This window comes from Embiotoca jacksoni, unplaced genomic scaffold, assembly GCF_022577435.1.
Source record: "Embiotoca jacksoni isolate LCO1_2020_lvr unplaced genomic scaffold, fEmbJac1.0.p SCAF_13, whole genome shotgun sequence".
Classification (NCBI taxonomy): Eukaryota; Metazoa; Chordata; class Actinopteri; family Embiotocidae; genus Embiotoca; species Embiotoca jacksoni.
Genome location: NW_027185263.1, coordinates 704,780 through 718,081, shown reverse-complemented (window position 1 = coordinate 718,081; position 13,302 = coordinate 704,780). Strand labels below are relative to the sequence as shown.

Sequence of the window (13,302 nt, the reverse complement as noted above, 5' to 3'; positions counted from 1 at the left end):
TGTGGAGGACTGCTCACTTTGTAAAAGCTCTTTATGTAACAGCAGGCAGCGTTACAGCATCTCCTCACTCCCAAAACAACCTGGACAAAACACTTCCTGTTGTCCCGGGACTGTCACATTAATGACCTGCGCACACACACACACACACACACACACACACACACACACACACACACACACACACACACACTCACACACACACACACACACACTCACACACACACTCACACACACACACTCACACACACTCACACACACTCACACACACACACTCACACACACACTCACACACACTCACACACACTCACACACACCTTTTTGAATGTCAGCACAGGAAGGCTGTTCGAGCCCCGAGGTTCAGAAACTCCCTGCTGAGATGAATCTGAAGACGTGAGATGATTAAATGGACAGAAAAGAAATGTTATTTACACTTTTCTTTAACACTTAATTACATGAAACCATAAAACGTTTCCCTTCAGTGAAACCCAAAGACGTCTGAAACCTGCGAGATGTTGCATTTTTCTAAGATTATTTACAGTTTATTCATGTTATGGAAGAAGTATTCAGGTCCTTTACCGAGTAAAAAATACTCCGCTACTCATTTTATTACCATCAAAATGTACTTAAAGTATAAGAATTTAAAGAAAACTTTCCATGTCAGTGTTTTAAAGTCATATATGAAGTTGTTGTTGAATTAATGTTCATTTGACTGCTGTAGTTATTTAAGGTTTTTAAACTACTTTATGTCCTGTTGGTTTGTTTAATCTACATGAATGCATAATTTTCTATAAGATCATGTCGTTTCTGTTTTGTAACTAAAAAGTGAATCCAACAGGTTTTTTTTTAAATAGTTTATCTTAAAAACTAGTAGAAGGTCACTCCTTCTTATGAGTTTTCTGGAGGTCCATCTGAAAATAATCCCTCATTCATTAGAAAAGAAGATTCAAGAAGACCTGTTTTTGGGGGCGTGTCTGTTTGATTGACAGGCCTGTGGTGCAGTCAGGTTACAGCTATCGGTGGGCGGGACGTAGTATCGTCAGGTTTCCTATCAGATCGGTCAGATCCACAGCTGGCTCCTCCCCCAGCTCGTCCAAATATGGTCACTTCCTGCTCCAAACCGCTCCGAATGAGCAAGATGGTGACGGACAGAATCTGAACTGGAGGATTCATAACGTTCACAAACCAACGACTTTTCCATTTTGTGAGAGAGCGAACCGATCGATATCAACCAATCAGAAGTGATCAGGAAATAAAAAGCATCAGCCAGAGACTTGGTCTAATCTTTATATACATAATTTGTCACCAGTTACAATACACATATTTATATACTACAGGAACACAGATAATACAGGTACTCAACGTGTTTTACTGTTTTGTTTTTTTCTTTTACATTTTTTTTCTTTACCTAATCTGCATGTTGAAGAAGAGCCAATCGTGGGGTTTGTCTTCAAGCCTCAGAGGACGGGATTACCCATCATCCTTTGTGAGTGCAGAGCTCCAAGAAGTCCCAACTCCTTTTTCGAACGCGCGCCGACGTCCGATCCGCCGAGGGACGCCGATACGTCCCAAACGTCCCAAACGTCCCGCCTCCTTTATTGCAGCTCCGCCTTAAAGAGCAACAGCTCGGCTTCCGGTTTTATTTTCCATCGAGGCGGCCGACCAACGAGGAAACGGACCAACGAGGAAACGGACCTCGGGCTGGCGGGACGACCTCCCGCTGCATCTTCAGCAGAAGACAAACTCGCCGAGAGCCTTTTAATGCAACGTCATTATTGCTTACAGAGAAAAAGAAAAAAGCTTGTTGTGTACGTGGACACAGTGCAGATTGACGGAGGCCCTATAGTTGGACAGATCACGGGAGCAGAGTCCAACTCCTGCTCGCTCCCATCATGACGGAAACATCCGACTCAGGAAGTCTTTAGTGCAAGCAGCGCGTACAAGCGAGGGAGGAAGTGTGTTTCTGGAGGATTCACCACGACGCTTCTTATTGCTCACGAGGTGACAACTTGGGAGTAACACCGTCCACTTCCTTCACACGCTTTGTTTTTTTTATTTTCCGTGAAGGTTTTTTTCTCGGTGAACTCGGATTCTCGTCGTGGAGCTCGAGCTGAAACCTCGCTGTGAAAACTACGTCAGCGGTTGTGACTAATCGACGGTGAATCACGGGAGATGGAGAACTACTTACTGCACAGCTGCTCTGAGGAGCGGCCACGAGCACGACATGCTTCGGTAGAACAGAGCTGCCACCGGCTACCCGAAGAATTCACAACAAAACAACAACAACAACAACAACAACAACAAACAGGATCTTGTGGGAAACGACAAAGCGTCTAATTGTAAGAGAAACTCCTGAGATGCCGACGCCACAACCAAAATATCTCCACGACTATTGGATTGATCGCCTTGAAATTTAGCTCAGATATTCACGTTCCCCTGAGGATGAATCCTACCAACTTCAGCGGTCCTCTGACTTTCCTTGTAGCGCCACCATGAGGTTCACATTTGTGGTTTTCAGTGAAATTTCTGGACAATTCTTGGATACCAAAGTTCGTAAATCAAATTTTATATTCGTCCCTTCGTTTATGATCATTTACGTGCAAAACTAAAGACAATCTAGATATGATAAAAATCCAAACGTGGTTTGTCAGCGCCTGCGTAACTGTTTCAAATGTATTAATAAATCATTGAATAAGAGCAGGTTTTTTTCTGCTCAAGGTTTGTGAAGGATTGAAAAGAAAACATCGATCATTGTCGGGAAACGGTATTCAAACTTCTTCAGCGTCAAATTCAGACTCTCGGTACGCTGAAAGCGGACGAGTGTTTCCAGCATTGATCATGTCAAACTACTTCAGAATTTAATTCAATACAGAAAACAGATTTCACGAGATCATGTGTTCGGAAAACAGCAACAGAAGCAGTTGAGTTGAGTTGAGTTGAGTTGAGGGAAACCTAAACGTCAGGAACCCTCCTACTGATCTATAAAGATGAATAAAAGACTCGAGCATCTCATTTTGAGGAGAAAACCTTGTCGTTATAACAAGATCCTGTTTCTCAGTGGCAGCTCGAGCTTCTCCAGAGTTTGTGAACGGATGTAAAACGCGGTGATCCTCGTCTCTGATCAACACCGAGCAAATCACCGACACCTGCAGAGCTGGAACCAGAAACCGACCGACGACGGACACAATCTGATTGGCAGTTGTGTTGTTTTTAAGGCTGATACTGATAAAAAATTTAAATCAAAGCTATCGCATATTGGCAATACAGAATTTTAAGCCGATAATTAACATGTTTCTGGAGGTTTTCCCCGGATTGTGGGAACGTTGGGGGGGAAGCGGGGTGAAACGGCAGCGAGGCCGCGACGGGACGGGACGCTCCGGCTCTCCGGTGAAAGCCGGACCGGTTCGACACCTTTATTTAACCGGCCTGTCAGAAGCGTCGCGCCTCAGACGGTTTAACCGGTGTTGGCGTCGGACCCGGCGGTCGGCCTCGTACGTGGAGCACCGATCAAAACCACAGACTTTACAAGACAGGATTATTCTATGTACACTCCTCCGGCAGCCGCTCAGCTCACAGTCGGTACTCGTGATTACGCATCAACGCCGTAGTGAATATTGGACATGACCGGGATGTCCTGTCGCCAATCTTTAAACTCTGTGGCGGCGCTTCCACGAAGGGATCCGGTGGCTTCAGTTGGTTGAGTTGAGCGTCTTGAGACGACGGTACATTCCTCACAGCTGGAGGCCCCCGAGAAACACTCCTCCCAAAAAAAACATTAAAAAAACACCACCTCGTTCCACATTCTTGGAGGGGGGGGGGAGGGGCGCTGGGTTTCACCAGCCGAGTGACCGGCCTGGGACGAGGCACGCTTTTAAACAACCTTGGATATCACTAACGTTTGAAAAATCACTGCATCAAGCAAAACTAAAAAAAATGAAGCTGTAGAATTCGAAGGATTCAGGAACCATGAAGGAGCGTTCGGTGAACAACAGCTGAGATCGTCTCTTCGGTCTTCTACCAACCCAACACACGATACACAAGTGTAAGGAACGAGTTAAAGACTTTGTTTGAGGCTAACTGGCTTACGACTGCACGGCTGTTTTCTCAGAGATTTTGTTTGTTGCGTTTCCTCGCGGAAGATTTTTCACGTTCACGTTACGTTGGAATGGGACGGCTGCAGCTAGCTAGCCATCACGTTAGCCATCTACGGTGAAGAAAGTGGTAGCGCGATGCGATGGCAGTGTAGATATGGACGCCCGCTGCCGTTGGCCAATTTGCCCGTCTAGCTAGCCAGCTGGCGTGACAGACCAGCATCGTGCCGACAGAATTTAATTCGTCTGTCGCGTGGCGAGGCACATTTCCTGAGATGTTAGAGTCGGTTGTTTCAACTGATAATTGGACGACTCAGCGGATTTCACTCTTCTTGACCGGTTCTAATCTCGATTAGCGTTACATTCAGCCAACACATCGGTTGTTCTTCATTCAGGTCTTCACGCACCGGGGCGCCTTTTTACATTTTGTTATTCTTCGTACGATTAATTCACACGTTCATGTATTTGTTCAAACGGTTGTTTTAGTCTACGACTTTTAAACAGAACGTGAATATTACGGTGAAAAAGGGACTTTTTTTTTCTGAACGTCGATCGATTTCTGTTTTTCTTGTTAGTGAGGAGGAGCTGGACGACGTCTTCATCACGATCTTCATCACGATCTTCATCACAATCTTCAATCATCATTTTTCAGAAGAATGAGCTTTTTGAACAATTGTCGCAAATCCTCATCGCAGCCAGGATGAAGTTTTCAGTGTTTTGTATTTCCGAGCGGTGTACTCAGTGTACTCAGTGTACTCAGTGTACTCACGTGTACTCAGTGTACTCTGTGTACTCGGTTTACTTGGTTTACTCTGTGTACTCGTCTCGTCGGTATAAAGGCTTCAAAGTCTTTTAGGTTCATAATAAAAAAATAAACGTAAAAACAAGGAGTGAAGAATGAATCTGAGAATCATTATAATCTGTGTGGCGACGTCCAACTCCAGAACTGTCTCATTTATGATCCCGTTATCAGACACTACTGGATGTGATATGGGGCTCGTTAGCTTCACCCTGAACGCAACACATTCTTTCTTTTGTTGAAATCTGCATCAGCAAAAAGTTCATATTCTCGTTAGCTAGTAAGGAAGATCACGTTTTGTCTGGGACTCGTAGCTTTAGTCTGTTTATCAGTTTGTAGCCAGCCGAGGTTCCTTCAGGAACCTTTATGAGGTTCTTGTTTAAAATGTACCAGAGTTTTAAAAATAGAAACTCAGGAAACAGAATTAGTCAGCTAGCGAGCTCAAATATGATCTGTTAACGCCAGTCGTGATATTTGACAAATGGACACTAGCTGGCCAGAAATACAAATAAATTCAGGGCGTACAGTTTGAAACGTTTCTGATGAACAACGTTAACGTTAACATGTTGTTTTTCTGCTGCTTCGCACCTTCCTATGTAACGTGTGACTGAACCGTCTCCAGGAGGTCGATGCTGATAAACCTCATGAAAACAGTAAGAATGATTATTCTTGTCATTGAATAATGGATGTTTATGGTTATAATGGATGTTTATGGTTATAATGGATGTTTATGGTTATAATGGATGTTTATGGTTACACGTCTGAATACGAACATGAACGTGTCCCTTCGTCTCAGCCAGGTGTTGCAGGACAGTCCGGTGTTATGAAGACGGTTGAACATTTCCGTGACCTGATTGCGTAACGAAGCGTTGGACGGCTGAGCGACGGCTCTGCTGAGACAGATCCAATTATACCGGCCTCGGCGGATTTACCGTGACGTCGTCGCCGCCGACGACCGACCGGGATGTTCGCCGTAACTTTATTTTGAACATCTCTAACGCCGAGGAACAAAATGTGCCGATTCTCTTCGTTCTATTTGAGGGAAATAAACACTAAATTTGACGCCACTCTCACGTCGCTGCTTCAATATGAAGCTACTGCACTGCAGCCGCTTAGCCTAGCTTAGCATAAAGACCGGAGACGGCGGGAGCTACAGCTAGCCTGCTTCTACAGAGTTCGTAGTTTTTGATCTTTTGACTACAAGATAGCTGTTGCTAGCATACTTTATCGTAGCTGGCTAGCTTATGTTTGTAAGCCCTGTGGCTGATATGAAAGAAAAACCTCAAAAACGGTCTGAAATATGAATTTTTAACGACATCCATCCGGTTAAACGACAGAGGCTAAAGCTCGTTTTTCCCAGCTAGCCGTCTCGCCTTGCTTCCGCTCGTTCTGCCGAGCTAAGCTAACACACGTGTTTCTGCCGCCATGTTGCGACGTCAGACGTCTTATTGAAAGAAATGATCCAAAATAAGCACAAGGGACAAAACTCTGTCTGAAGTGAGTCGTTACCTCACGATATGTTTACTGCTCTGAACACGTTGATCTGATGTATCACGGCAGGTGACCTGTTAAAGTGGCTGTATGCTAACTTCAGCTAACGAAAAAACTATTTGTGTTTTTCTTGAAGTAATATTTAGTTTCTCTAGAAAACAGATTGGTTATTGTTGGGAACGACTGCAGCTGCAAAATCCCTCATTTCTAAATTTAAATAAGAGTCGCTGATTTTTATGTTAAAACCAAACAGGTGGACGTTCAGAGTATTTTACTCGTAGATAAACATCTAAAGCGACGTGAACGGCAGCAGCTAAAAGTTACGTATATTTAATCAGCTGCTGGTCGTAGCTGCATATTTATTAGAGACGTGAGAGCGCTGTCAGCTTTCTCATGTAACTTTTAGCGATTAGGCGAATAGGCACATTTCCGAAAGTGTTGTGGTCCTGAACGCCACATGGATGAAGGTCGGTGAAGGTCGGTGAAGGACGGTGAAGGACGGTGAAGGACGTCGTGAAGGCACCTGTTCTGTCAAACAACGTCGTTCCGTTGGTTATGTTTAAATATGTTTGGAATACTTGCAAATAACTACGTAACCCCACAACAACTATAACAAAAATATATTTGTACCCCCCCACCCCCACCCCTCCTCTCTCCCCCCCCCCCACCCCTCCCCCCCCTGCCCTAAAACAACATTATCCCAGGAGTATATGCACATCTGGAATACAGGACTACATAACGCATTTATTCAGGTAAGTGACTGCTAATCTTTTATAATCCGGTGCTAAGTGCTTTTATCTGTAGACAAACTGTGTCTGGATAATGACGGGATCACCGACTACAGGAAGCAAGAACAGCGTGTTCCTTCGGTTCCACGAACCCCGGAGCGACGGTACGTTTCCAGCCGCCGCTACCAAACGCTATTCATCCGCCGGTGGGAGGGAGGTGGGGGGAGGTGGGGGGGGGGAGGGGGCGGGGGGGCGTTAGAGCTTAATTTGATGCTTGGCCGCTCGACACTGTTGACAGCTGTCTGAAGACAAAAGATGGCGTCACCCCCGCGTCTCTACCTGGCTGATGTTACACAGGAGGAAGGACGGATGATGAATCTCTCCTCGCTGGTACAGCCGGTCCTTTCTACAGCTCAATACGCTCAAACATTTCATGTACTTTTGTGTAAATGTCATTGTTTGCGTACCAAAGCATTTAAATTCCCCTTCATCGTAAACTAAACGACCTCAGACCGAGTTTCTTTACAACTTGGTGGATATTTGAGGACCTTAACAGACGTATCTGCAGTAAATAGAAAGTACAGGTCAGAATGGCAAAAATGATGTTTATGGTCATGAGGAACTGTCTGTAAAATGTTTATCTAGTAAATATCTTTGTGGTTAAATACTAATCTTGGTGCTACCTTCAAAAAATTCCCGATCAGCTGGCTAAACTTTGTCCAACTTTGATTTCCAACCTCGCACACATGGGTGCGATCTTCAGGTATCTACATACCTTTAGGTAAAATAAGAGCTGACATCCAAATATTTCTTCCTTTATGTACCAGACTGGAACTTTTTCTTTGTCAGTGTGAAGAGTGTGAAGCGACCAAGCATTTGAATTCAGCTCTTGAATGTGTGTTCAGACTGAATTGAACGTCGTTCTCCCTCCAGTGAAGAAGTGCTCTCATAATCTACTACAGAATCAGGCTCAAGCTGGAAAACAACGAGTTTGAAGTTGTACCTGGAACTCTTTAAACTCCCTCCGTCATCCTCATTATTGAAGTAGCTCAAACTTCATCTGTACTGCCTGCGTGAACTGTGTCAGCTCGTGTCCTCGATTCATTTCGGTCTGAACACACGTTGTCAACCTGAATCTCCGTCTCTGGCTTGGTGTCGGCTGATCGGCGGTCACGCTGGAGAGGATGCGAGTGTTTCTGACGTATCGCGAGCCGGCTAACATTTGGAAACACTTCGAACAGACAGCACCACTCCTCCGACAGATTCAACAATCACATGACGACCGCAGGAGCCACGACTACCAATTATCAAAGAAAGACGTGTTGTTGAAGGCAGGGAGATGGGGGGGGGGGGGGGGGGGGGGGGGGGGGGAGCGGGGCTGGAGAAATGAAGGAGGTGGTTTGGTTTGGGTCGCCACCTCAGATGGAGACGTCATGGGGCAGTCGAGGCAGCGCGACCCCTGACCTCCGCTCGGAGTGGCGCTGCATGTCGGGCACCAGGTGGCCGGACGGGGACGGACCCAGCGGCTCCCTGGACCTGCCCGACCACCTCCGACACCACCGGCGACCACCGCAACCCAGCCGGCGGCTCCGCCTCACCGCCTGGCCTGACGGCGCGGCCGTCTGGGGCCACAGTGGGTCCGTGAGGCTCGAGGTGCCGGCCTCCTGAAAAGGGATACCGGACCTGCGCCTCGGCGGGCGCTCCTCTCGGTAGAAGTGGGAGGCGGCAAAGAGGTCGGGGTCGAAGCGGAGCTGCCCGGAGCCGCCGGTCAGGGAGATGCGGCCCTCCAGCGACGGCCCGAGCAGGCTGAGGCTGGTTCTGTCCGTCAACGAGTCCGTTCGGTCTTCGTAGCTGAGGTCAGCGGGAGCTGAGCACTGCTGCAGGGGCCATCCTCCGCGGTTCTTCCCCCCGATGTCTGCAGCGCTGCCCCCCTCGCCGCCGTCACGCTCCATCCTGACAGCTTCGTCTTCCTCCTCCTCCTGTTCCTCCTCTTCGACCTCCGCCGCCTCCTCTCCCTCCACCTTTGCCTCCGCCCCGCCCTCCTCCTCGTCCTCGGTGCCGGTGGGCGCCGGACACCGCGGGTCCCGCATGAACACCACTATGACCGTGATGTTATCGCTGGAGCCGGCGTCTCGAGCCGAGGCCACCAGCTTGTGGGCCACCATGGTGGTGTCTCCGGTGTTCTCCTGGAGGTGGTCGCTCACCACCCGCACCGCCTCGTCCGAATTCACCGTGTCCCAGAATCCATCGCAGGCCAGGATCAGGTAGTCTTCTGTGCCGTCCAGTGGGAAGATGTCGTGGTCTGCGTCGCCACAGATGTAGGGCTTGTGCTCCGAGTCGCCTAGCAACACAGACAGCAGGTTAGAGCGTCGGTCAGACCAACAGTCGGACAGCAGGTTAGACTGCATGCAGCGCTGCGATGACATTTTGACATTTTAGGTGTATTAGTTGTTATTTTGATCCGCTTCCGTTTGCCCTGTTAGAGTTACTGCATTACAACTCAATGCAAACTCAACACCTCCTGTAGGATTTCAAAATAAAAGCCCTCTAGCATTTCCACAGCTAGATATCCTTTCGTTTCATTAACTAGGCTTTTATTGTGAAACATTTGCAGGAACGTGAAGTCAAACAACCACACTTTAGATAAGTAATGAAAATCAGAAAATTTGGCCCGTGAGGAAATGATCTGAAACTTGTATATGTAAATATGTAAATGTAAAAAAAAAATATTTGAACAAGTCATTTAAAACAAGTCGACTCAGCGACGTGGACAGCAAAACGGCCGGAGGATGAGGGCTCACTCAGCTTCTCAGAAATGTATAATTTCATTAAAGCTTTAGCAGCAAACACGTCAAAATACGCATTAAATAACGCATGTTAATGTGGTGAGTGACTGAACTGATACCATACCTATTGCTCTGGATACAGACAGACTGCCGTTAACCCTCCATGTGCCGAACCAGATCACACATCCTCCCAGAGCCTCGATCCTCAGCTTCTCGTCCTGCAGACAAAACGGTGAAGGTCATAATCTCATGTGCACAACAGAGGCACTTCAAATGAGTAATACTGGTTCTGTTAACGGGGACACGGACGCATGAAAATGTAAAGTGTGCACTCAAAATGACACTAAACATGCCGGGACAAAACAATGAAGGATGGTGCGCTGTGGTGATATGCGGTTGTATAATAATGCAGAATGTGTGTTCTTGTAGTCAGAATTCACAACAACACAGCAACAGCTTATGAAGTGTGTAAATTCACCACTTTGGAAAACAAAGCCAAATTGATGGATTTTTGAAGGGAGTTTGGTTCTTTGACTGTTTTTTTTTTTTTTTTTTTTGTGTTGCTAAGCTTAGCTTAGCACAAAGACTAGAAACAGACTAGAACCTCACTCATTATCGTGTTATTTCTCATTTGTTTCATTCATTCATTAAAAAAAAAGAAGTGTAAAATGTTTTTTTGTCATTTTTACCGGAGTTTACGTGCCACAATATTTTTTGGCTGCAAGCAGTAATTTACTGTTGCTTGGCAACTACTCAGAGCCAAAATAACAATTTGCACCGTACCCTTCTGTTAAATGCCAAACTGACATTTTTACACTTCAGTTTTTTTTCAGATTAAAGCGACGCGCTGTGCTGCCTTACATAATGCAGGTGCATTTCTTTTAAAATCAGTCTCAGGAATAAAATTACTGACACGTAAAGTTTCATCATCCACACAATAACTTACATTGATTGATTTATTTATGTTACAAACTTCTTTGCACACACAGCGTTGGTTTATCGTGCCAGTCAGGTGTGTATTCACTGATTTTAATCTAACGGTGTGTGTGTGTGTGTGTGTGTGTGTGTGTGTGTGTGTGTGTGTGTGTGTGTGTGTGTGTGTGTCCTCACCTCTCTGTCTGGCTTGTGTGGTTTCATCAGCTCCACCGCCTGTCCTCTCCGGACCAGGATGACCTGTGAGTCTCCGAGCCAGGCCACGTACAGCATCCGGCCCCGCAGGAACGTCACCACGCCGGTGGTGCCGCAACGCAGGTGCTGCCAAACACACACACACACACACACACACAGTGAACACACATGTTGCAGGATTTACCTCCTTTTTACTGGATTAAGACGTCAAATTACTGAAAAACAAGCCGAAGAATCGTCATGAATGTGTAAAAATACGGAGAAAAACTACACAAAACGTTTACGTCACAGTCGTTGTTTCAGAAGTTCTAACAGCAGCAGTGAGAATAGTTTTAGTCGTAGAAATAATAGGAGCAGTAGCATTAGCAGTTTTATAGTGTATCAGTAGTAGTAGTAGTAGAAGTATCAGTAGTAGAAGTATCAGTAGTAGTAGTAGTAGAAGGATCAGTAGTAGAAGTATCAGTAGTAGTAGTAGTAGAAGGATCAGTAGTAGAAGTATCAGTAGTAGTAGTAGTAGTAGAAGTATCAGTAGTAGTAGTAGAAGTATCAGTAGTAGTAGTAGTAGAAGTATCAGTAGTAGTAGTAGAAGGATCAGTAGTAGAAGTATCAGTAGTAGTAGTAGAAGGATCAGTAGTAGTAGTAGAAGGATCAGTAGTAGAAGTATCAGTAGTAGTAGTAGTAGTAGAAGTATCAGTAGTAGTAGTAGTAGAAGTATCAGCAGTAGTAGTAGTATCAGTAGTAGTAGTAGAAGTATAGCTAGATGGACGATAGAAGGACGATAGAAGGACGATAGAAGGGTTCGGTCCTCGGAGGACGTGGTCACCTCCCGAGACGCCTTCTTGACGAAGCGTTCGTCGGTGAGTTTGAAGGCGCTGCAGAGCGCCTCGATGGGGTCCTGGTTGAAGGACTCCTGCCGGACCAGGTTCACATGGAGGTGGTTGGCGGCGTAGATGGCAGCATCCACGCCGCCGTGACCGTCAAACACGGCGAAGAAAGCCTGTTCCTCCTGATCCTGAGAGGCAGAAAGGAGCTGCTGAGTATACAACAGGGACTTTCATGCATTAATGTCCAGACTGACATGTTGAATGATAGAAAAAAAACACCATTTCTGGCTTTATAAGACAGTTTTGTGTGGAGAAAGAGAAGCAAGTTCAGAGAAAGAGTAGTATGACTACTGTTGCTTTTTAAACCCAGTTCATAGTGACCTGGCATTATTAGCCAATTGGCAACCAGCCATTGCCGATTGGCTAATAATTTCTGAACTGTTGTTCTGAAGTTCGGCATTGTGCTCGTAGCATTCTCTTTATTTTGAAGCCAGAATTGACCATATTTGGGCGAGATGGGGAGGAGCCAGCGGTGGGTCTGATTTGATCTGATTGGGAACCCGAGGACGCTAAGCCCCGCCCACTGATAGCGGAAACCTGACTTGTGAAAAACATTCACTGACTTTGTATTTCATGAGAGAAGTTGATGCTTTTTGAATGGGAGTCTATTGGAGACCGATGTTTGTTTTGGAGCCGGCCCCTGGTGGCCCTCGGTGGTATTGCAGTTTACGGCACTTAAAGATCATCCGGTCTGTGAACACTCCAGCCGATCCCTCTGTTAGCGTCGCCGTGAGAGGTCACGCCTACCTGCAAGTTGAACAGCGTGTTGAAGTCGGGGATGATGACGTGCTTGTCCTCCATCTTGCGCCTCATGTTCTTGATGGCGTGGATGGACGTCTCGTAGTACGGCTGCGGGCGGCGGCGGAACGGCAGCTCCTTCATCCACAGGCAGCACATCTCGAAGAGGTGGTTGAACACGAGGCGGGCCAGGTTCACCGAATCCATCTCTGGGAAAGAAACACACCATCAGTCTGTTCGCTCGACCAATAAATTATCATAAATTAGCACCATTCTTTGCTTTCCAATCAGAAGATTTAATAAAAATCCTGAAAACAATTCAGCCTGGAAACTTACAAGAGATCATCATGCTGACGATAATGAATAACTTCTGCAAAATAATACAATTATGCAGATTAAAGACTTTCTGTTGTTTCTAGCTGCTTAAACAGAAAGAAGTGTGCATTTGTTGGGGACTATTTTCAGCGGTGGATTAATACACGTTACACCAGCAGCAGGACGTTGCTTGTTCATATAAAACATACTAATATCTGCAGCTTTAACATGTTTCCTGCTGTATGTCCTGCAGTTTTCCAACCATCAGCGTCTGGACCTCCCGTACAGTAAACTCTGCCGGCCCGGAGCCGACTTTCTGCCCTCTCGCGGCCGGATACCTCGTAA

At 46.2% G+C, this 13,302-nt stretch overlaps 1 protein-coding gene across 2 annotated transcripts in view; it reads right to left on the bottom strand.

Annotated features, from left to right (window-relative positions):
• Positions 1 to 1,270: 1,270 nt before the first annotated feature.
• Positions 1,271 to 13,302, bottom strand: part of ppm1e (protein phosphatase, Mg2+/Mn2+ dependent, 1E) — a 30,678-nt gene continuing 18,646 nt past the window's right edge. For both annotated transcript variants that reach the window (XM_069145781.1, XM_069145780.1), the window contains exons 4-8: positions 12,652 to 12,851; positions 11,844 to 12,032; positions 11,003 to 11,146; positions 10,017 to 10,110; positions 1,271 to 9,447 (exon numbers count right to left, since the gene is read on the bottom strand). In XM_069145781.1, the coding sequence (XP_069001882.1) occupies positions 8,525 to 9,447; positions 10,017 to 10,110; positions 11,003 to 11,146; positions 11,844 to 12,032; positions 12,652 to 12,851 (1,550 nt within the window). In that variant the 3' untranslated portion in view covers positions 1,271 to 8,524. The remainder of the gene's footprint in view (positions 9,448 to 10,016; positions 10,111 to 11,002; positions 11,147 to 11,843; positions 12,033 to 12,651; positions 12,852 to 13,302) is intronic.